Genomic DNA, 22,779 nt, shown 5'->3' with positions numbered 1-22,779 from the left:
AACAATATACTCCTGCACCTGCACTCAGCACAAACAGGACTTTCGCTTAGGCCTAGATTCAATCCGATCAAGCGTTAACGGGCAATAGCCGACACCTGCAAAGCTGATGTTTATGGTTGTTTCGGCAGTGGAACTGCGTTGGAGCTGTCAAATCGCTGAGCAGCTGCTGTTGTGATCATTGTTACGAAGCCACACCTGCCCTACTGGCGTTATTGCACAACGACAAAGTGTAGGCTATTTAGAAATATTGACGCTCAAACTGAAAATCATTCAACAAAATAATGAGTTTTTTTTTTTGTATCAGTCTAATCAAGGTGTAGATTACATCTCACATTCCAGTGTTCCAACTTGTAAACAAGGCTGCATTGGCATTTATCTTAATGCGACTCTATGCGGCCAATGGCAATGTCCGCTTTAGGTATAATGGCGGGAGCTGCTTGTGAATTTGACAGATCTAACGCAGTTCCACCTCCTATACCAACAAAACAAACTATACCGACAAAACAAAAGAGTGTCAGCTAGCATGGATCTGATAGAATCTAGCCCTTAGTCTAGGCCTTAGTCTAGGCCCCAGGCCCTTAGTCTAGGCCTGTAGTCTAGGCCCCAGGCCCTTAGTCTAGGTTCTTAGTCTATCCCTTAGTCTAGGCCCGTAGTCTAGGCCCTTAGTCTTCTCCCTTAGTCTCTTAGTCTAGGCCCTTAGTCTAGGCCCCAGGCCCTTAGTCTAGCCCTTAGTTTAGGCCCGTAGTCTAGGCCCCAGGCCCTTAGTCTAGCCCTCAGTCTAGGCCCGTAGTCTAGGTCTCAGGCCCTTAGTCAAGGCCCCAGGCCCTTAGTCTAGTCTCTTAGTCTAGGCCCCAGGCCCTTAGACTAGGCTCTTAGTCTAGACCAGGGGTCGGGAACCTTTTTGACTAAGAGAGCCATGAAAGCAAATAATTTGGAAATTTATTTCAGTGAGAGCCATATAATATATTTTAAAAGTGAATTCAACTAAATGTCAGTATAACAAGCCTCTGAATTTGTCTAAGTGCCGCTTTACATTCGACCGTTTCATCGATGTAATTTTGTCATTGCAAATTAGACACACCGCAGAACTTGCTCTCTCCACAAAGGCGAATTCTTCGGTCCATTCGTCCTGAAATGTACTATACTCGTCATCTTTTTTTCTTTTCGCCATCTTCTTCGTCAAAGGGTTTGAGCTAATGACCGAGCAGACTGATTCAAAAGGAGGCGTTTACCTGTTTTACCTAGCAACGGCCAACGTAGGCCAGTATCATTTAATTAAAATAATGGACAATTGCTCCTGCAGCCCTGAACAGGACATGAGCAGTGAAAAATCGATGGATGGATTAAAACAAGTGAGAATAGGCCTCCCGGGTGGCGCAGTGGTCTAGAGCTCTGGGTTCGCGCCCTGGCTCTGTCGCAGCCGGCCGCGACCGGGAGGTCCGTGGGGCGATGCACAATTGGCTTAGCGTCATCCGGGTTAGGGAGGGTTTGGCCGGTAGGGATATCCTTGTCTCATCGCGCTCCAGCGACTCCTGTGGCGGGCCGGGCGCAGTGCGCGCTAACCGAGGGGGGCGGGTGCACGGTGTTTCCTCTGACACATTGGTGCGGCTGGCTTCCGGGTTGGAGGCGCGCTGTGTTAAGAAGCAGTGCGGCTTGGTTGGGTTGTGCTTCGGAGGACGCATAGCTTTCGACCTTTGTCTCTCCCGAGCCCGTACGGGAGTTGTAGCGATGAGACAAGATAGTAATTACTAGCGATTGGATACCACGAAAATTGGGGAGAAAAGGGGATAAAATAAATAAAATAAAATAAATATTCTCACAATTTAAAAAAAAAATATTATTATTTTTTTAATCTGCGAACCAGATGCAATCATCAAAAGAGCCACACCTGGCTCGGGAGCCATAGGTTCCCGACCCCTGGTCTAGACCCTTAGTTTAGTCCCTCAGTCTAGGCCCTAGGCCCCTAGTCTACTCTCTCAGTCTAGGCCCCAGGCCCTTAGTCCAGGCCCTTAGTCTAGACCCTTAGTTTAGTCCCTTAGTCTCTTAGTCTAGGCCCCTGGTCTCTCATTCTAGGCCCCAGGCCCCTAGTCTAGTCCCTCAGTCTAGGCCCCAGGCCCTGCAACGTATGCAGGGAATATAGGAATGTGATGTATATCTAAAACCAAGTTTACTGTATCCTCTATATTATAATGTACAGTATGTTGATGATTCTGATACACCCCCCCACACACACACACACACACTGAGAAAGTGGAATTGAGCTCAAATTAACATTCATACATAACACTATGCATAACGCTCACAAGTGGAATACACACTCAGCACTCTAAACTAGAAGTGCTTTGATTTAGTTGACTCTTTAATATAGCCTCGGTAACCATGTGCTGCAGTGCGTACTTATATACGTTGTTGTGTATTCAACGTCCCTAGACTGAATGTACTTGAATTAGAAAATGTTTTCCTGATTCTGCTGCCTAAGACTAATCTCCTTTTATCCCTTTGGGATATTCACGTGTTCTACTACTAAATTAGTCTGCGGTTATCTGAGGAAGATAACATCGCATCAAGACATTGCCTCAGAGCAGATATTAAAATGTCAACCAAGCCTCTACCTTCTATAAAACTTTTTTTTTTTTAAAGCAAGCAAACATCTCCTGTGGATGTATCTAACATTTCCTACGACTAAATGACTGTAAGCCCATCCACTAAACATGTTGACTTATTCATTTTTTCGTTTAAACTCAATGATTGTGTATGTATTGGCAAGTTATGCAAAACATCAACAATGTACAAGGAGGTTTATGATGAGGTTGTTGAGGTTTATGATGAGTTTGTTGAGGTTTATGGTGAGGTTGTTGAGGTTTATGATGAGGTCGTTGAGGTTTATGGTGAGGTTGTTGAGGTTTATGATGAGGTTGTTGAGGTTTATGAGGTTGTTGAGGTTTATGGTGAGGTCGTTGAGGTTTATGATGATGTTGTTGAGGTTTATGATGAGGTCGTTGAGGTTTATGATGAGGTTGAGGTTTATGATGAGGTCGTTGAGGTTTATGGTGGGGTTTATGATGAGGTTGTTGAGGTTTATGACGAGTTGTTGAGATTTATGGTGAGGTTGTTGAGGTTTATGATGACGTCGTTGAGGTTTATGATGACGTCGTTGAGGTTTATGGTGAGGTCGTTGAGGTTTATGATGAGGTCGTTGAGGTTTATGATGAGGTCGTTGAGGTTTATGATGAGGTCGTTGAGGTTTATGATGATGTTGTTGAGGTTTATGATGAGGTTGTTGAGGTTTATGATGAGGTCGTTGAGGTTTATGATGGAGTTGTTTCAGCCTGTTAGGGACAGCATCATTAGACTTTACCTTATATAAACAGTCCAAAAAGTGGTCAGATACTGTCACCAACCATGTGCTGAAATCCCCTAAATCCTAACACGTGGGCCGGCCTGAACATATTTCAATATGCTTTGCATAAAAATGAGAGCAAGCGTATGACCGAGCTGTGTGAATGCTTCAGTCTAAGAACAAAAGAGGAAGTTAATAATGTGAAATGATCAGTTGACATGACAACCACAATGTTGTTGACTGACTGACAACTTTCGTTGCGAAGAAATGTTTGATTAAAGATGTTTGATCCTACAATGGTCGGTCTTTAACTTAATCAAGATTTATTTTTAAAAATCAATATCCTCACTAGTCAGAGGGAGGGTGGAAGGTTGGTTGGTATTTGAGTCATTTTAGCCGTCTTGTTTCAATCCAGAACCATGCATTTAATACATCATCTAGACATATGAATCTGTTCCATTAGGTCAAAGGTACTGCATGACTTGTGTTTAGTTTTTGTACTGAGCAGCCCTCTCTGCCAGGTCTCCCCTGTGAGATGTCTTCTGACCTGGTTAAATACAAAACAAAATGTGTTTACTGTCCGGCCTGTGGGCGGAGCAAGTTGTAGCAGGTGCGTCCACCTGTCCTCAGCTTGACCTCAGTGATGATGTAACCGATGGCCACCGGAGAAGACGCTCTGATGCTATAATTTATTCAGCAGCAGACCACCTTAAATGACGAGGAGGAAGGACAAAGGTTGTATAAGGTTTTATTCTGAGCCAGAATGGTCCAGTTTAGCCCCAATTTCCCAAAAGGAGGGTCGGGACCCACTGGTGGGACGCAGCCAATTTCTACTAGGTCACAGCATACAACTGGATGATAGAAGGAAAATGGTACTTTTGTTTAATTCAGCGTCAGGGCCACAGGAATTTGTTTTAATTTAGCCAAGGCGACAGAGCAATTGTTTTAATTGACCTATAGCCTATGGCCTGGTCTGTAACAGTACTGGTAGGTAGGTAACCTATAGCCTGGTCTGTAACAGTACTGGTAGGTAGGTAACCTATAGCCTGGTCTGTAACAGTACTGGTAGGTAGGTAACCTATAGCCTACGGCCTGGTCTGTAACAGTACTGGTAGGTAGGTAACCTATAGCCTGGTCTGTAACAGTACTGGTAGGTAGGTAACCTATAGCCTACGGCCTGGTCTGTAACAGTACTGGTAGGTAGGTAAGCAATAGCCTGATCTGTAACAGTACTGGTAGGTAGGTAAGCTATAGCCTGGTCTGTAACAGTACTGGTAGGTAGGAAACCTATAGACTACGGCCTGGTCTGTAACAGTACTGGTAGGTAGGTAACCTATAGCCTGGTCTGTAACAGTACTGGTAGGTAGGAAACCTATAGCCTACGGCCTGGTCTGTAACAGTACTGGTATGTAGGTAACCTATAGCCTACGGCCTGGTCTGTAACAGTACTGGTAGGTAGGTAACCTATAGCCTACGGCCTGGTCTGTAACAGTACTGGTAGGTAGGTAACCTATAGCCTGGTCTGTAACAGTACTGGTAGGTAGGAAACCTATAGCCTACGGCCTGGTCTGTAACAGTACTGGTATGTAGGTAACCTATAGCCTACGGCCTGGTCTGTAACAGTACTGGTAGGTAGGTAACCTATAGCCTACGGCCTGGTCTGTAACAGTACTGGTAGGTAGGTAACCTATAGCCTGGTCTGTAACAGTACTGGTATGTAGGTAAGCTATAGCCTACGGCCTGGTCTGTAACAGTACTGGTAGATAGGTAACCTATAGCCTACGGCCTGGTCTGTAACAGTACTGGTAGGTGTGTAACCTATAGCCTGGTCTGTAACAGTACTGGTAGGTAGGTAACCTATAGCCTGGTCTGTAACAGTACTGGTAGGTAGGTAACTTATAGCCTACGGCCTGGTCTGTAACAGTACTGGTAGGTAGGTAACCTATAGCCTGGTCTGTAACAGTACTGGTAGGTGTGTAACCTATAGCCTGGTCTGTAACAGTACTGGTAGGTAGGTAACCTATAGCCTGGTCTGTAACAGTACTGGTAGGTAGGTAACCTATAGCCTGGTCTGTAACAGTACTGGTAGGTAGGTAACCTATAGCCTGGTCTGTAACAGTACTGGTAGGTAGGTAACCTATAGCCTACGGCCTGGTCTGTACCAGTACTGGTAGGTAGGTAACCTATAGCCTGGTCTGTAACAGTACTGGTAGATAGGTAACCTATAGCCTACGGCCTGGTCTGTAACAGTACTGGTAGGTGTGTAACCTATAGCCTGGTCTGTAACAGTACTGGTAGGTAGGTAACCTATAGCCTGGTCTGTAACAGTACTGGTAGGTAGGTAACTTATAGCCTACGGCCTGGTCTGTAACGGTACTGGTAGGTGTGTAACCTATAGCCTGGTCTGTAACAGTACTGGTAGGTGTGTAACCTATAGCCTGGTCTGTAACAGTACTGGTAGGTAGGTAACCTATAGCCTGGTCTGTAACAGTACTGGTAGGTAGGTAACCTATAGCCTGGTCTGTAACAGTAATGGTAGGTAGGTAACCTATAGCCTGGTCTGTAACAGTACTGGTAGGTAGGTAACCTATAGCCTACGGCCTGGTCTGTACCAGTACTGGTAGGTAGGTAACCTATAGCCTGGTCTGTAACAGTACTGGTATGTAGGTAAGCTATAGCCTACGGCCTGGTCTGTAACAGTACTGGTAGGTAGGTAACCTATAGCCTGGTCTGTAACAGTACTGGTAGGTAGGTAACTTATAGCCTACGGCCTGGTCTGTAACAGTACTGGTAGGTGTGTGACCTATAGCCTGGTCTGTAACAGTACTGGTAGGTAGGTAACCTATAGCCTGGTCTGTAACAGTACTGGTAGGTAGGTAACCTATAGCCTGGTCTGTAACAGTACTGGTAGGTAGGTAACCTATAGCCTACGGCCTGGTCTGTAACAGTACTGGTATGTAGGTAACCTATAGCCTACGGCCTGGTCTGTAACAGTACTGGTAGGTAGGTAAGCTATAGCCTACGGCCTGGTCTGTAACAGTACTGGTAGGTAGGTAACCTATAGCCCGGTCTGTAACAGTACTGGTAGGTAGGTAACCTATAGCCTGGTCTAACAGTACTGGTAGGTAGATCCCCCTGTTCCTCTCCTCTCTGTTCCTCTCCTCTCTGTACCAGATCCCTCTGTTCTTCTCCTCTCTGTCCCGGGGGAATAATTAGGCTAATAAGAGTATGACTAAGGAATGTGATTAACTAAACAGGCCTAGAGATAAAGAGCTGCTGCATTTGATCAGAGCAACAACAGGCTGACAGATTGCCCTGACCCCTGAACCCTGCTGCCGGGGATTCAGGAGCACATCACCATGGTGGTTGGTCCCTGCCTACCTGACCCCTGAACCCTGCTGCCGGGGATACAGGAGCACATCACCATGGTGGTTGGTCCCTGCCTACCTGACCCCTGAACCCTGCTGCCGGGGATACAGGAGCACATCACCATGGTGGTTGGTCCCTGCCTACCTGACCCCTGAACCCTGCTGCCGGGGATACAGGAGCACATCACCATGGTGGTTGGTCCCTGCCTACCTGACCCCTGAACCCTGCTGCCGGGGATACAGGAGCACATCACCATGGTGGTTGGTCCCTGCCTACCTGACCCCTGAACCCTGCTGCCAGGGATACAGGAGCACATCACCATGGTGGTTGGTCCCATAAAAATATAAATACTCCTAAGTTATAGCAATTCTATTTCTATGGTTGGTCCCTGCCTACCTGACCCCTGACCCCTGCCGTATGGGGATACAAGAGAGCAATCGATCCCAAATCGGTCCCTTCATTGTTCGCATGTCTAAATGGTCCGGATAAGTACAAGCACCGAGCAGTGTAGTCAAAGACCGCACAGTGTGAAAATGGGCAGAAACTGCTTCTGCAATCGAAATCCCAGATCACACTTGTAGGCGACGTCATGGCGACGTTAGCTAGCATAGCTCATGCGCAGAAACACGTCATCTGGTCTAAGCGGTCGTGTCGGGCCCAACTGTCAAATGTAAAGCACTCCTTCGATATAAAAGTTGTTGTTGACAAAAATGAAAACGTGTCAGCTTGTCACTTTCACGAAGTTGTAGTAATAACAGGTTCAGCTACTTAGACATTGACTCTAATCTATAGGGCGTGCCTTTAATCTATAGGGCGTGCCTTTAATCTATAGGGCGTGTCTTTAATCTATAGGGCGTGCCTTTAATCTGTAGGGCGTGCCTTTAATCTGTAGGGCGTGCCTTTAATCTGTAGGGCGTGCCTTTAATCTGTAGGGCGTGCCTTTAATCTATAGGGCGTGCCTTTAATCTGTAGGGCGTGCCTTTAATCTGTAGGGCGTGCCTTTAATCTGTAGGGCGTGCCTTTAATCTATAGGGCGTGCCTTTAATCTGTAGGGCGTGCCTTTAATCTGTAGGGCGTGCCTTTAATCTATAGGGCGTGCCTTTAATCTGTAGGGCGTGCCTTTAATCTATAGGGCGTGCCTTTAATCTATAGGGCGTGCCTTTAATCTATAGGGCGTGCCTTTAATCTATAGGGCGTGCCTTTAATCTGTAGGGCTACCTTTAATCTGTAGGGCGTGCCTTTAATCTGTAGGGCGTGCCTTTAATCTGTAGGGCGTGCCTTTAATCTATAGGGCGTGCCTTTAATCTATAGGGCGTGCCTTTAATCTGTAGGGCGTGGCTTTAATCTATAGGGCGTGGCTTTAATATATAGGGCGTGGCTTTAATCTATAGGATGTGCCTTTAATCTATAGGACGTGCCTTTAATCTATAGGGCGTGGCTTTAATCTGTAGGGCGTGCCTTTAATCTATAGGGCGTGCCTTTAATCTATAGGGCGTGCCTTTAATCTATAGGGCGTGCCTTTAATCTATAGGGCGAGCCTTTAATCTGTAGGGCGTGCCTTTAATCTGTAGGGCGTGCCTTTAATCTATAGGGCGTGCCTTTAATCTATAGGGCGTGCCTTTAATCTATAGGGCGTGCCTTTAATCTATAGGGCGTGCCTTTAATCTGTAGGGCGTGCCTTTAATCTATAGGGCGTGCCTTTAATCTATAGGGCGTGCCTTTATTCTATAGGGCGTGCCTTTAATCTATAGGGCGTGCCTTTAATCTATAGGGCGTGCCTTTAATCTATAGGGCGTGCCTTTAATCTGTAGGGCGTACCTTTAATCTGTAGGGCGTGCCTTTAATCTGTAGGGCGTGCCTTTAATCTGTAGGGCGTGCCTTTAATCTATAGGGCGTACCTTTAATCTATAGGGCGTGCCTTTAATCTATAGGGCGTGCCTTTAATCTGTAGGGCGTGCCTTTAATCTATAGGGCGTGCCTTTAATCTATAGGACGTGCCTTTAATCTATAGGACGTGCCTTTAATCTGTACTGCGATCTATAGGGCGTGCTTTTAATCTGTAGGGCGTGCCTTTAATCTGTACTGCGATCTATAGGGCGTGCCTTTAATCTGTAGGGCGTGCCTTTAATCTATAGGGCGTGGCTTTAATCTATAGGGTGTGCCTTTAATCTATAGGGCGAGCCTTTAATCTATAGGGCGTGCCTTTAATCTGTAGGGCGTGCCTTTAATCTGTAGGGCGTGCCTTTAATCTGTAGGGCGTGCCTTTAATCTATAGGGCGTGCCTTTAATCTATAGGGCGTGCCTTTAATCTATAGGGCGTGCCTTTAATCTATAGGGCGTGCCTTTAATCTATAGGGCGTGCCTTTAATCTATAGGACGTGCCTTTAATCTGTACTGCGATCTATAGGGCGTGCCTTTAATCTGTAGGGCGTGCCTTTAATCTATAGGGCGTGCCTTTAATCTATAGGGCGTGGCTTTAATCTATAGGGCGTGCCTTTAATCTATAGGGCGAGCCTTTAATCTGTAGGGCGTGCCTTTAATCTGTAGGGCGTGCCTTTAATCTGTAGGGCGTGCCTTTAATCTATAGGGCGTGCCTTTAATCTATAGGGCGTGCCTTTAATCTATAGGGCGTGCCTTTAATCTATAGGGCGTGCCTTTAATCTATAGGACGTGCCTTTAATCTGTACTGCGATCTATAGGGCGTGCCTTTAATCTGTAGGGCGTGCCTTTAATCTGTACTGCGATCTATAGGGCGTGCCTTTAATCTGTAGGGCGTGCCTTTAATCTATAGGGCGTGCCTTTAATCTATAGGGCGTGGCTTTAATCTATAGGGCGTGCCTTTAATCTATAGGGGGAGCCTTTAATCTGTAGGGCGTGCCTTTAATCTGTAGGGCGTGCCTTTAATCTATAGGGCGTGCCTTTAATCTATAGGGCGTGCCTTTAATCTATAGGGCGTGCCTTTAATCTATAGGGAGTGCCTTTAATCTGTATGGCGTGCCTTTAATCTATAGGGCGTGCCTTTAATCTATAGGGCGTGCCTTTAATCTATAGGGCGTGCCTTTAATCTGTAGGGCGTGCCTTTAATCTATAGGGCGTGGCTTTAATCTATAGGGCGTGGCTTTAATCTATAGGGCGTGCCTTTAATCTATAGGGCGAGCCTTTAATCTGTAGGGCGTGCCTTTAATCTGTAGGGCGTGCCTTTAATCTATAGGGCGTGCCTTTAATCTATAGGGCGTGCCTTTAATCTATAGGGCGTGCCTTTAATCTATAGGGCGTGCCTTTAATCTATAGGGCGTGCCTTTAATCTATAGGGAGTGCCTTTAATCTGTATGGCGTGCCTTTAATCTATAGGGCGTGCCTTTAATCTATAGGGCGTGCCTTTAATCTATAGGGCGTGCCTTTAATCTATAGGGCGTGCCTTTAATCTGTAGGGCGTGCCTTTAATCTGTAGGGCGTACCTTTAATCTGTAGGGCGTGCCTTTAATCTGTAGGGCGTGCCTTTAATCTATAGGGCGTGCCTTTAATCTATAGGGCGTGCCTTTAATCTATAGGGCGTGCCTTTAATCTATAGGGCGTGCCTTTAATCTGTAGGGCGTGCCTTTAATCTATAGGGCGTGCCTTTAATCTATAGGGCGTGCCTTTAATCTATAGGACGTGCCTTTAATCTGTACTGGGATCTATAGGGCGTGCCTTTAATCTGTAGGGCGTGCCTTTAATCTGTAGGGCGTGCCTTTAATCTATAGGGCGTGCCTTTAATCTATAGGGCGTGGCTTTAATCTGTAGGGCGTGCCTTTAATCTATAGGGCGTGCCTTTATTCTATAGGGCGTGCCTTTAATCTATAGGGCGTGCCTTTAATCTATAGGGCGTGCCTTTAATCTATAGGGCGTGCCTTTAATCTATAGGGCGTTCCTTTAATCTATAGGGAGTTCCTTTAATCTATAGGGAGTTCCTTTAATCTATAGGGCGTGCCTTTAATCTATAGGGCGTGCCTTTAATCTGTAGGGCGTGCCTTTAATCTATAGGGCGTGCCTTTAATCTGTACTGCGATCTATAGGGCGTGCCTTTAATCTGTAGGGCGTGCCTTTAATCTGTAGGGCGTGCCTTTAATCTATAGGGCGTGCCTTTAATCTATAGGGCGTGCCTTTAATCTACAGGGCGTGCCTTTAATCTATAGGGCGAGCCTTTAATCTGTAGGGCGTGCCTTTAATCTGTAGGGCGTGCCTTTAATCTGTAGGGCGTGCCTTTAATCTATAGGGCGTGCCTTTAATCTATAGGGCGTGCCTTTAATCTATAGGGCGTGCCTTTAATCTGTAGGGCGTGCCTTTAATCTGTAGGGCGTACCTTTAATCTATAGGGCGTGCCTTTAATCTATAGGGCGTGCCTTTAATCTGTAGGGCGTGCCTTTAATCTATAGGGCGTGCCTTTAATCTATAGGACGTGCCTTTAATCTATAGGACGTGCCTTTAATCTGTACTGCGATCTATAGGGCGTGCCTTTAATCTGTAGGGCGTGCCTTTAATCTATAGGGCGTGCCTTTAATCTATAGGGCGTGCCTTTAATCTATAGGGCGTGGCTTTAATCTGTAGGGCGTGCCTTTAATCTATAGGGCGTGCCTTTAATCTATAGGGCGTGCCTTTAATCTATAGGGCGTGCCTTTAATCTATAGGGCGTGCCTTTAATCTATAGGGCGTTCCTTTAATCTACAGGGAGTTCCTTTAATCTATAGGGAGTTCCTTTAATCTATAGGGCGTGCCTTTAATCTATAGGGCGTGCCTTTAATCTGTAGGGCGTGCCTTTAATCTATAGGGCGTGCCTTTAATCTGTACTGCGATCTATAGGGCGTTCCTTTAATCTACAGGGAGTTCCTTTAATCTATAGGGAGTTCCTTTAATCTATAGGGCGTGCCTTTAATCTATAGGGCGTGCCTTTAATCTGTAGGGCGTGCCTTTAATCTGTAGGGCGTGCCTTTAATCTATAGGGCGTGCCTTTAATCTATAGGGCGTGCCTTTAATCTACAGGGCGTGCCTTTAATCTACAGGGCGTGCCTTTAATCTGTAGGGCGATCTATAGGGCGTGCCTTTAATCTGTAGGGCGTGCCTTTAATCTATAGGGCGTGCCTTTAATCTATAGGGCGTGCCTTTAATCTACAGGGCGCGCCTTTAATCTATAGGGCGTGCCTTTAACCTGTAGGGCGTGCCTTTAATCTATAGGGCGTGCCTTTAATCTATAGGGCGGGCTTTTAATCTGTAGGGCGTGCCCTTAATGTGTAGGGCGTGCCTTTAATCTGTAGGGCGTGCCTTTAATCTGTAGGGCGTGCCTTTAATCTATAGGGCGTGCCTTTAATCTATAGGGCGGGCTTTTAATCTGTAGGGCGTGCCTTTAATCTGTAGGGCGTGCCTTTAATCTGTAGGGCGTGCCTTTAATCTATAGGGCGTTCCTTTAATCTATAGGGCGTTCCTTTAATCTATAGGGAGTTCCTTTAATCTATAGGGCGTGCCTTTAATCTGTAGGGTGTGGCTTTAATCTATAGGGCGTGCCTTTAATCTATAGGGCGTGCCTTTAATCTGTAGGGCGTGCCTTTAATCTATAGGGCGTGCCTTTAATCTATAGGACGTGCCTTTAATCTATAGGGCGTGCCTTTAATCTATAGGGCGTGCCTTTAATCTATAGGGCGTGCCTTTAATCTGTAGGGCGTGCCTTTAATCTGTAGGGCGTGCCTTTAATCTATAGGGCGTGCCTTTAATCTGTACTGCGATCTATAGGGCGTGCCTTTAATCTGTAGGGTGTGCCTTTAATCTGTAGGGTGTGCCTTTAATCTATAGGGCGTGCCTTTAATCTATAGGGCGTGCCTTTAATCTACAGGGCGTGCCTTTAATCTACAGGGCGTGCCTTTAATCTGTAGGGCGATCTATAGGGCGCGCCTTTAATCTGTAGGACGTGCCTTTAATCTATAGGGCGTGCCTTTAATCTGTAGGGCGTGCCTTTAATCTGTAGGGCGTGCCTTTAATCTATAGGGCGTGCCTTTAATCTGTAGGGCGTGCCTTTAATCTATAGGGCGTGCCTTTAATCTGTAGGGCGGGCTTTTAATCTGTAGGGCGTGCCCTTAATCTGTAGGGCGTGCCTTTAATCTGTAGGGCGTGCCTTTAATCTGTAGGGCGTGCCTTTAATCTATAGGGCGTGCCTTTAATCTATAGGGCGTGCCTTTAATCTATAGGGCGGGCTTTTAATCTGTAGGGCGTGCCTTTAATCTGTAGGGCGTGCCTTTAATCTGTAGGGCGTGCCTTTAATCTGTAGGGCGTGCCTTTAATCTATAGGGCGTGCCTTTAATCTGTAGGGCGTGCCTTTAATCTATAGGGCGTGCCTTTAATCTGTAGGACGTGCCTTTAATCTGTAGGGCGTGCCTTTAATCTGTAGGACGTGCCTTTAATCTATAGGACGTGCCTTTAATCTATAGGGAGTGCCTTTAATCTATAGGGCGTGCCTTTAATCTATAGGGCGTGCCTTTAATCTGTAGGGCCTGCCTTTAATCTGTAGGGCGTACCTTTAATCTGTAGGGCGTGCCTTTAATCTGTAGGACGTGCCTTTAATCTGTAGGGTGTGCCTTTAATCTGTAGGGCGCGCCTTTAATCTACAGGTCATGCCTATAGGTCTATAGGTCATGTCTATAGGTCAGCTACTGAAGACATTGGCTCGAATCTAAGTTGCGCCTTAAGAATTCGAGAAAATTAACAACTAAGGACTTTTTTTTTTACTTATCCCACTGACTTTCCAAACCCTACAGCCTTTTCTGTCGAGTCTGCTTCGAGATACGATGGTGCACCTCTGGGTGTGAAAACTCTGTGATGTAGTGGTAAAGATTCCACCATGTTGATTCTACCTTACAGGTCTGCAAACATTGAAGGGTTAGAACCAACGGGACACGTAGGAATCAAACATTGAAGGGTTAGGACCAACGGGACTCGTAGGGATCAAACATTGAAGGGTTAGGACCAACGGAACTCGTAGGGATCAAACATTGAAGGGTTAGGACCAACGGGACTCGTAGGGATCAAACATTGAAGGGTTAGGACCAACGGGACTCGTAGGGATCAAACATTGAAGGGTTAGGACCAACGGGACTCGTAGGGATCAAACATTGAAGGGTTAGGACCAACGGGACTCGTAGGGATCAAACATTGAAGGGTTAGGACCAACGGGACTCGTAGGGATCAAACATTGAAGGGTTAGGACCAACGGGACTCGTAGGGATCAAACATTGAAGGGTTAGGACCAACGGGACTCGTAGGGATGAAACATTGATAGGTTAGGACCAACGGGACTCGTAGGGATCAAACATTGAAGGGTTAGGACCAACGGGACTCGTAGCGATCAAACATTGATAGGTTAGGACCAACGGGACTCGTAGGGATCAAACATTGAAGGGTTAGGACCAACGGGACTCGTAGGGATCAAACATTGAAGGGTTAGGACCAACGGGACTCGTAGCGATCAAACATTGAAGGGTTAGGATCAACGGGACTCGTAGGGATCAAACATTGAAGGGTTAGGACCAACGGGACTCGTAGGGATCAAACATTGAAGGGTTAGGACCAACGGGACTCGTAGGGATCAAACATTGAAGGGTTAGGACCAACGGGACTCGTAGGGATCAAACATTGATAGGTTAGGACCAACGGGACTCGTAGGGATCAAACATTGAAGGGTTAGGACCAACGGGACTCGTAGGGATCAAACATTGAAGGGTTAGGACCAACGGGACTCGTAGGAATCAAAACTGCGATCGGCCCCGCATGATTGTCAGTCCTATAGAAATTGAATGACAAGAACGGGGTTTCTCCATTCATATGCTGTGGTCTGGGTGCCCATTCTAGGAATTGTATTTCTATGGTTGGTCCCTGCATGGAATGTGGTGACATTCATCCCTCTCTGGTTACTGGAGTAGGGGGTTTCATGGATAGAAACATCGTTACTAGAATGGACATTCCCATTCGAGTCAATGCAGAACATTGAGTGGAATGAGTGGAAGTACTGGGTTTACAAGAGCAAGATGCGAGGAGGTTGAATAAGACCCGATGGGAACAGTACAACACCATACAATGACGTGAAGGAGATAGGACAAGACAAGCCTCAGTCAGAGCAGATCAGATTTCCTAATATTAATTCATACAGAACATGAGATGTGGCGAGGCAGATGTTAATACAACCCCATACAATGACGTGAAGGAGATAAGATGACATCTTCTAGCACCCTTACTATTAACGAACACAGAAAATGAAGGAGATCAGAGAGCCTCCCCACTGTTAGACCGGCTTAGACCTGCACTGAGATCAGAGAGCCTCCCCATTGCTAGACCGGCTTAGACCTGCACTGAGATCAGAGAGCCTTCCCACTGTTAAGACGGGCTTAAATACAATGTTATTTTCTATTCTATTTGAAACTATTCTGTTCTAATCAGTTCTAATATGAGTTGAGTGTTGATAAAGACATAAGCCTAACCAATATGGAGCCATGCCAAAGTGTCGCAGCTTTACTGGGGGGAACATTTATCTCCCACTGTATGCCGTTGTTTTGTCAGACAGAGACTAACAAAAGCAGCAGCAATGTGCCGATGAGTTTATCGACTGAAAAATTAACCGTCTTGTTTTCTTTTCAACGGGATAGTAATCTTGTCGTAAGCACATAAACCCTTCTCTCTCCCTCTCTCTCCACAGCTACAGACTACAGAGATTTTCTGCTTACCGCAACAGTGAGTGACATTTATAAGACGGATAGTTTTTCTGGGTCTGTAGGAGTGATGAATCAGATTACACGGATGGTACCGTGTAATCAGTACCCCTTGTCTGCGATGCTTTATATGTAAATATAATAAAACTTCACGGGACAGGACAGGAAGATCAGGGCCGTAGTCATAAAGCATCTCAGAGTAGGACTCCCGAGTGGGGCAGCGGTCTAAGGCACTGCATCTCAGTGCTAGAGGTGTCACTACAGCGCCTGGTTCAATTCCATGGCTGTATCACAACCGGCCGTGATTGGGAGTCCAATAGGGCGGCGCACAATCGGCCCAGCGTCGTCCGGGTTTGGCCGAGTTGGTAGGCCGCCATTGTAAATAAGAATTTGTTCTTAACTGACTTGTCTAGTTAAATAAAGGACATTGTGTGCTGATCTAGGATCAGATCCCCCCCCCCCCTGACCATGTAATCTTATGCATTATGATTTAAAAGGCAAAAAGGATCCTAGATCAGCACACCTCTACTGTGAGATGCTTTTCTACGGGCCCTGGAGATAGAATCACACATAATGCTTTAATTATGCATACAAAGAAATACATGAAAGCCGTTTGATTTGAAATGGAGGGCAAGAAACAAGAAGGCACGACCACACAGAGAAGAGTATGAATGTTTTAATGAAGATGTAGATGAGAAGGGGTCCTTTGTTGTACCAAATGGCACCCTATTCCCTATGTAGTGCACTACTCTGGGTCAAACGTAGTGCACTACTCTGGGTCAAACGTAGTGCACTACTCTGGGTCAAACGTAGTGCCCTACGTAGGGAATAGGGTGCCATTTGGGATACACAGGATAGGTTGTTAAAGGCCTGCTGATCTGCTGCACTTCACAGTTTTACAACGGACAAGAAAAACAGGACAGGAAAATATATTTTTTCCATTTTAAATCTTTATTAATGAATTACTTACATTTACTGTAATTTACAAAGGGAGTTATTGATGATTTAACACAGGACTGTATGCAATTGGTTAGATAATGAAAGTGTATATGAGAAAGTAGCTGAACTGTCAGTGAATTTAAGAAGCATAGATTCAAGCATGAGGTCACAGAGGAGCAGAAGCATGAGGTTACAGAGGAGCAGAAGGTTCCAGAGGAGCAGAAGGTTACAGAGGAGCAGAAGCATGAGGTTACAGAGGAGCAGAAAGTTACAGAGGAGCAGAAGCATGAGGTTACAGAGGAGCAGAAGGTTACAGAGGAGCAGAAGCATGAGGTTACAGAGGAGCAGAAGGTTACAGAGGAGCAGAAGGTTACAGAGGAGCTGAAGCATGAGGTTCCAGAGGAGCAGAAGCATGAGGTTCCAGAGGAGCAGAAGGTTCTAGAGGAGCAGAAGCATGAGGTTCCAGAGGAGCAGAAGGTTCCAGAGGAGCAGAAGGTTACAGAGGAGCAGAAGGTTACAGAGGAGCAGAAGGTTACAGAGGAGCAGAAGCATGAGGTTCCAGAGGAGCAGAAGGTTACAGAGGAGCAGAAGGTTACAGAGGAGCAGAAGGTTACAGAGGAGCAGAAGCATGAGGTTCCAGAGGAGCAGAAGGTTACAGAGGAGCAGAAGCATGAGGTTACAGAGGAGCATAAGGTTCCATAGGAGCAGAAGGTTACAGAGGAGCAGAAGGTTACAGAGGAGCAGAAGCATGAGGTTACAGAGGAGCATAAATAACATTGAGAAGCCTATAACGAAATACACTCAACTTGGATTGCTTTATTGTATAAAAAAACGCTATAAAACACTGGCTCCTTGATAGCCTATCGCCCACCCCTAGTGAACACGTTAATGCACGCGCCCACGGAAACAAACAAACACACATACACGCACGCAAACTCAGGGCATGCGGAATTTACCTAGTTTACAGCATATCGACTAGCCCTACAGTAGGCTGTTGTAGCCTAATGATTGTAACACGGTGCATAGAGAGAGAGAGAGAGAAAGAGAGGGGACAGGCTGGCTGCGGTAGATAAAGCCACTTGATGGTTCTGAAATATATATCACAGGGTGAAACAAACACAAAATGCTCATCTTGCAGATGTAGTCTGCACCGTATCTACCTTATAACGGGTTTATCTTTGTTTTCTTCTTCTACCATGACCCTCTTATTATAAAAGGATGTGCGGGAGGCGACAGCTTGGCGCGTTGCCTGATTTCCCCCCTCTATAGTATCCCCTCCTGATCTACTCAGCTCAACCTGAACTGCCTGGCTGGCGGCATCCCATAATGATTCTGAATCATCCGCAGCAGCAGGCAGCAGAAGCACTAAGTCATATTCATACTCACCACAACGATTTCCTGGGAGGAAGATGATGTTCTTTGTTGTAGGAGGTCACCCCCAGAGCCAGCTGCATAACAGTAATATATTTCTGGTAATTCACCATGGTATTGTCCACCGCTACTAAGAATCCAACCCAAAGAAAAACATAGGTAATCATATATTCGTAGTAGTTTATTCCCTGGCAGCGTCTGCCTTCAATGCGTCTTCCTTGTTCAGCAGCATCTCAACGCCATTTCCATTAGCGGCGAAGGACTGACAAGGGAAACACTCCCCGAGGAACTGAGAGAAAGGTGCCATACCGCGACTAAGAGCCATGTCTGCAATGACAGTATCAAGACTACACTCCTCTAATCGTATTAGCTCTCAGAATAGATCGCCAATCCATTCGATTTTAGTCAGGATTTAAACATTATTTTTTCTTTACTCCTTCCTTTCTCCGGGACTTTGCTGGAAAACAGTCTGTGAAAAACGGTCTGTACTGCTGCGTTGTTTCAAGCGTCCGTGCGTGAGGTAGGGCAGAGTGTGTTGACTATGTGTAGTCAGAAAGAGGCACAGAGAGGGGAGGGGGGGGGGGGGGGGGGGGGGGGGGGGGGGGGGGGGGGAGTATTTGAAAAGGACCAATTAATAATACATTTTGAGGATCTTGTTGCATTTACTAATGCGGTCAAACATCGGCGCTACTTCGAAACCTTATATCCTACTCCATTGTGTAAAAACCTATTTGATTCTATTGTTCTTGTCATGGACTGTAGCCTACGACGTGTTGGTGATTGGGGAAGCTACTCTGAAAACAGTTACTACACACTGGATGAAGCTAAACTACACTAAAGCTACTCTTACTTTTAAAAAGTAGTTCGCTACCTCCAAAACTACTTCGTGATAAATTCTGTTATCTACAATAAATCTGAAATACCATACACCACAAATTGCAAAAAACAGATCATTCTGGTGTCAGATGTTAGCTGAATGTGTAATCAAGTGAGATTAGGCATGTCTGATGCCTGAAATTCTTGCCTACTTCACCTATATTTTCTGTTCTTTTTACAAAAAATTAAGTAGTGTGTAGTTAGCTACACCGCTACATGGTGAAACAGTAGTGTGTAGTTCCAGTAGTTAGCTACACCGCTACATGGTAAAACAGTAGTGTGTAGTTCCAGTAGTTAGCTACATGGTAAAACAGTAGTGTGTAGTTCCAGTAGTTAGCTACATTGCTACATGGTAAAACAGTAGTGTGTAGTTCCAGTAGTTAGCTACACCGCTACATGGTAAAACAGTAGTGTGTAGTTCCAGTAGTTAGCTGCTCCGCTACATGGTAAAACAGTAGTGTGTAGTTCCAGTAGTTAGCTACACCGCTACATGGTAAAACAGTAGTGTGTAGTTCCAGTAGTTAGCTACACCGCTACATGGTAAACAGTAGTGTGTAGTTCCAGTAGTTAGCTACACCGCTACATGGTGAAACAGTAGTGTGTAGTTCCAGTAGTTAGCTACACCGCTACATGGTAAACAGTAGTGTGTAGTTCCAGTAGTTAGCTACACCGCTACAAGGTAAAACACACAGCATGATGCTGCCACCACCGTGCTTCACAGTAGGGATGGTGCCAGGTTTCCTCCAGACGTGAAGCTTGCCATTCAGGCCAAAGAGTTCAATCTTGGTTTCATCAGAACAGAGAATATGTTTTCTCATGGTCTGAGAGTCCTTTAAGTCCCTTTTGGAAAACTCCAAGCGGGCTGTCCTGTGCCTTTTACTGAGGAGTGGCTTCCGTCTGGCCACTCTACCATAAAGGCCTGATTGGTGGAGTGCTGCAGAGATGGTTGTCCTTCTGGAAGGTTTTCCCATCTCTACAGCGGAACTCTGAAGGTCTGTCAGAGTGACCATTGGGTTCTTGGTCACCTCCCTGACCAAGGCCCATCTCCCCCGATTGCTCAGTTTGGCCAGGTGGCCAGCTCTAGGAGGAGTCTTAGTGGTTCCAAACGTCTTCCATTTAAGATAGATGGAGGCCACTGTGTTCTTGGGGACCTTCAATGCGGCAGAAATGTTTTGGTACCTTTCCTCAGAGCTGTGCCGCGACACAATCCTGTTTCTGAGCTCTATCAAATCAAATCAAAGTTTATTTGTCACGTGCGCCGAATACAACAGGTGTAGTAGACCTTACAGGGAAATGCTTACTTACAGGCTCTAAACAATAGTGCAAAAAAGGTATTAGGTGAACAATAGGTAGGTAAAGAAATAAAACAACAGTGAAAAAACAGGCTATATAAAGTAGCGAGTCAGGCTGATTAGTCAGGCTGATTGAGGTAGTATGTACATGTAGATATGGTTAAAGTGACTATGCATATATGATGAACAGAGAGTACCATTAGTGTAAAAGAGGGGTTGGCGGGTGGTGGGTGGGACACAATGCAGAAAGCCCGGTTAGCCAATGTGCGGGAGCACTGGTTGGTCGGCCCAATTGAGGTAGTATGTACATGAGTGTACAGTTATAGTGACTATGCATATATGATAAACAGAGAGTAGCAGCAGTTCCTTCAACCTCATGGCTTGGTTTTTGCTCTGACATGCACTGTCAACTGTGGGACCTTATATAGACAGGTGTGTGCCTTTCCAGATCATGTCCAATCAATTGAATCTACTACAGGTGGACTCCAATCAAGTTGTAGAAACATCTCAAGGATGATCATTGGAAACAGGATGCACCCTGAGCTCAATATCGAGTCTCATAGCAACGGGTCTGAATACTTATGTAAATAAGGTATTTCTGTTTTACATTTTTTTAAATAAATTAGCAAAAATTTCTACAATCGTGTTTTCGCTTTGTCATTATTGGGTATTGTGTATAGATTGATGAGGGGAAAAAAGTTATTTAATCAATTTAAGAATAAGGCTGTCATGTAACAATATGTGGATAAAGGGAAGGGGTCTGAATACTTTCCGAATGTATGGGCCAATTTCTTCATGCTCCAATTGTATTCTGTCCCCTAGCAACACTTTTTAAACTTTTGGTGTTAGTGAGAATGACATAAGAAGGTAGTCAAGACGACTAGCTTAATTGAGCCTCCGCCATGTATACCTCACTAGGTCAAGATATTTAAGCATCCATATATCCACTAATTCCAATATATCCATGACATTCATGATTTCCTTAAGTGCATAGTTTGTAGTGTGATTTCCATTGAGTTATTTTAAACCGTATTATAATCTCCCATCATAATAATATCGTCTTGTATTGTAGGCTTGATAAATTATAATATATATATATACTTTTTTAAAGCGTGGATCATCATTATTTGGACCGTATAGATTAATGAGACAGATCTGTTTATGGTCCAATAACATATTGTCACACCCTGATCTGTTTCACCTGTCTTTGTGATTGTCTCCACCCCCCCTCCAGGTGTCATCCATCTTCCCTGTTATCCCCTGTGTATTTATACCGGGGTTCTCTGTTTGTCTGTTGCCAGTTCGTCTTGTTTATCAAGTCAACCAATATTTTTGTTCTCAGCTCCTGCTGTTCCCCAGTCTCTCTCTTTTCTTGTCCTCCTGGTTTTGACCCATTGCCTGTTCTGCCCCTGAGCCCGCCCACCTCCCCACTCTGCCTGCCCCTGAGCCCGCCCACCTCACCACTCTGCCTGCCCCTGAGCCCGCCCACCTCACCACTCTGCCTGCCCCTGAGCCCGCCCACCTCACCACTCTGCCTGCCCCTGACCCCGCCCACCCCACCACTCTGCCTGCCCCTGACCCCGCCCACCTCACCACTCTGCCTGCCCCTGACCCCGCCCACCTCACCACTCTGCCTGCCCCTGACCCCGCCCACCTCACCACTCTGCCTGCCCCTGACCCCGCCCACCTCACCACTCTGCCTGCCCCTGACCCTGACTGCCGTCCTGTACCTTTGCCCCTGTTGCTGTAATAAACATTGTTACTTCGACACAGTCTGAATCTGGGTCTTACCTTATCCTGATACTACGAACTAGCCATGACTGACCCAGCAGACCCGGGCCAGCTGCGCTACGCCATCTCTTCCCAAGGAGCCACCATCGGGAGGCACGAGGAACTGCTTCATGGCCTTAAAGGAGGGGGTCCATACGTTGGCTGAATGGCATGACCGGGCATTGAACAGTTTGCTGGAGCAATTCCGCGGGTTGTCTGGGAAGCAGCCTACCACGGTGGTAATCCCACAGCCCCTCAGTAAACCAGCTGCTAGCAGCGCCGTTTCATCGGCCACTGCACCTTCTCGGGAGCCCCGTTTACCCCCCCCGTGTTTACAGACATATTCAATCTCTTGCTATCCCACTCTGATGTCCCCACATGCTTCAAGATTTCCACCATTGTTCCTGAAGCCAAGAAAGCGAAGGAAACTGAACTAAATGACTATCGTCCCGTAGCACTCACTACTGTTATCATGAAGTGCTTTGAGAGACTAGTCAACGATCATAGCACCTCCACATTACCTGACACCCTATGACCCACTCCAATTTGCATACAGCCCCAATAGATTCAGAGACGATGCAATGGCCATCGCACTGCACACTGCCCTATCCTATCTGGACAAGAGGAATACCTATGTAAGAATGCTGTTCATTGATTATAGCTCAGCCTTCAACACCACAGTACCCTCCAAGCTCATCATTAAGCTTGGGGCCCTGGGTCTGTACCCCGCCCTGTGCAACTGGGTCCTGGACTTCCTGAAGGGCCGCCCCCAGGTGGTGAAGGTAGGAAACAACACCTCCACTTTGCTGATCCTCAACACGGGCCCCACAAGGGTGCATGCTCAGCCCCCTCCTGTTCTCCCTGTTCACCCATGACTGCATTGCCACGCATGCCTCAAACTCAGAGAGCACACCCCTATCCACATTGACGGGGCCGCACCTCTTTAAGGAATACCTAGGATAGGATAAAGTAATCCTTCTAACCCCCCCCCCCTAAAAAGATTTAGATGCACTATTGTAAAGTGGTTGTTCCACTGGATATCATAAGGTGAATGCACCAATTTGTAAGTCGCTCTGGATAAGAGCGTCTGCTAAAT

General features: G+C 46.1%; 1 protein-coding gene across 8 annotated transcripts in view; it reads right to left on the bottom strand.

Annotated features, from left to right (window-relative positions):
* The window catches only part of LOC129854911 (tight junction protein ZO-1-like), a 177,750-nt gene extending 159,450 nt beyond the window's left edge, over positions 1-18,300 (bottom strand). For all 8 annotated transcript variants that reach the window (XM_055922068.1, XM_055922070.1, XM_055922072.1 and 5 more), the window contains exon 1: positions 17,761-18,300. In XM_055922068.1, coding sequence (XP_055778043.1) covers positions 17,761-17,912 — 152 coding nt within the window. In that variant the 5' untranslated portion in view covers positions 17,913-18,300. The remainder of the gene's footprint in view (positions 1-17,760) is intronic.
* Positions 18,301-22,779: the final 4,479 nt, after the last annotated feature.

Source organism: Salvelinus fontinalis, chromosome 5, assembly GCF_029448725.1.
Source record: "Salvelinus fontinalis isolate EN_2023a chromosome 5, ASM2944872v1, whole genome shotgun sequence".
In the NCBI taxonomy this organism is placed as follows: domain Eukaryota; kingdom Metazoa; phylum Chordata; class Actinopteri; order Salmoniformes; family Salmonidae; genus Salvelinus; species Salvelinus fontinalis.
The sequence above is the reverse complement of the archived record's forward strand: the minus strand, read 5'-3'. Positions and strand labels throughout refer to the sequence as shown.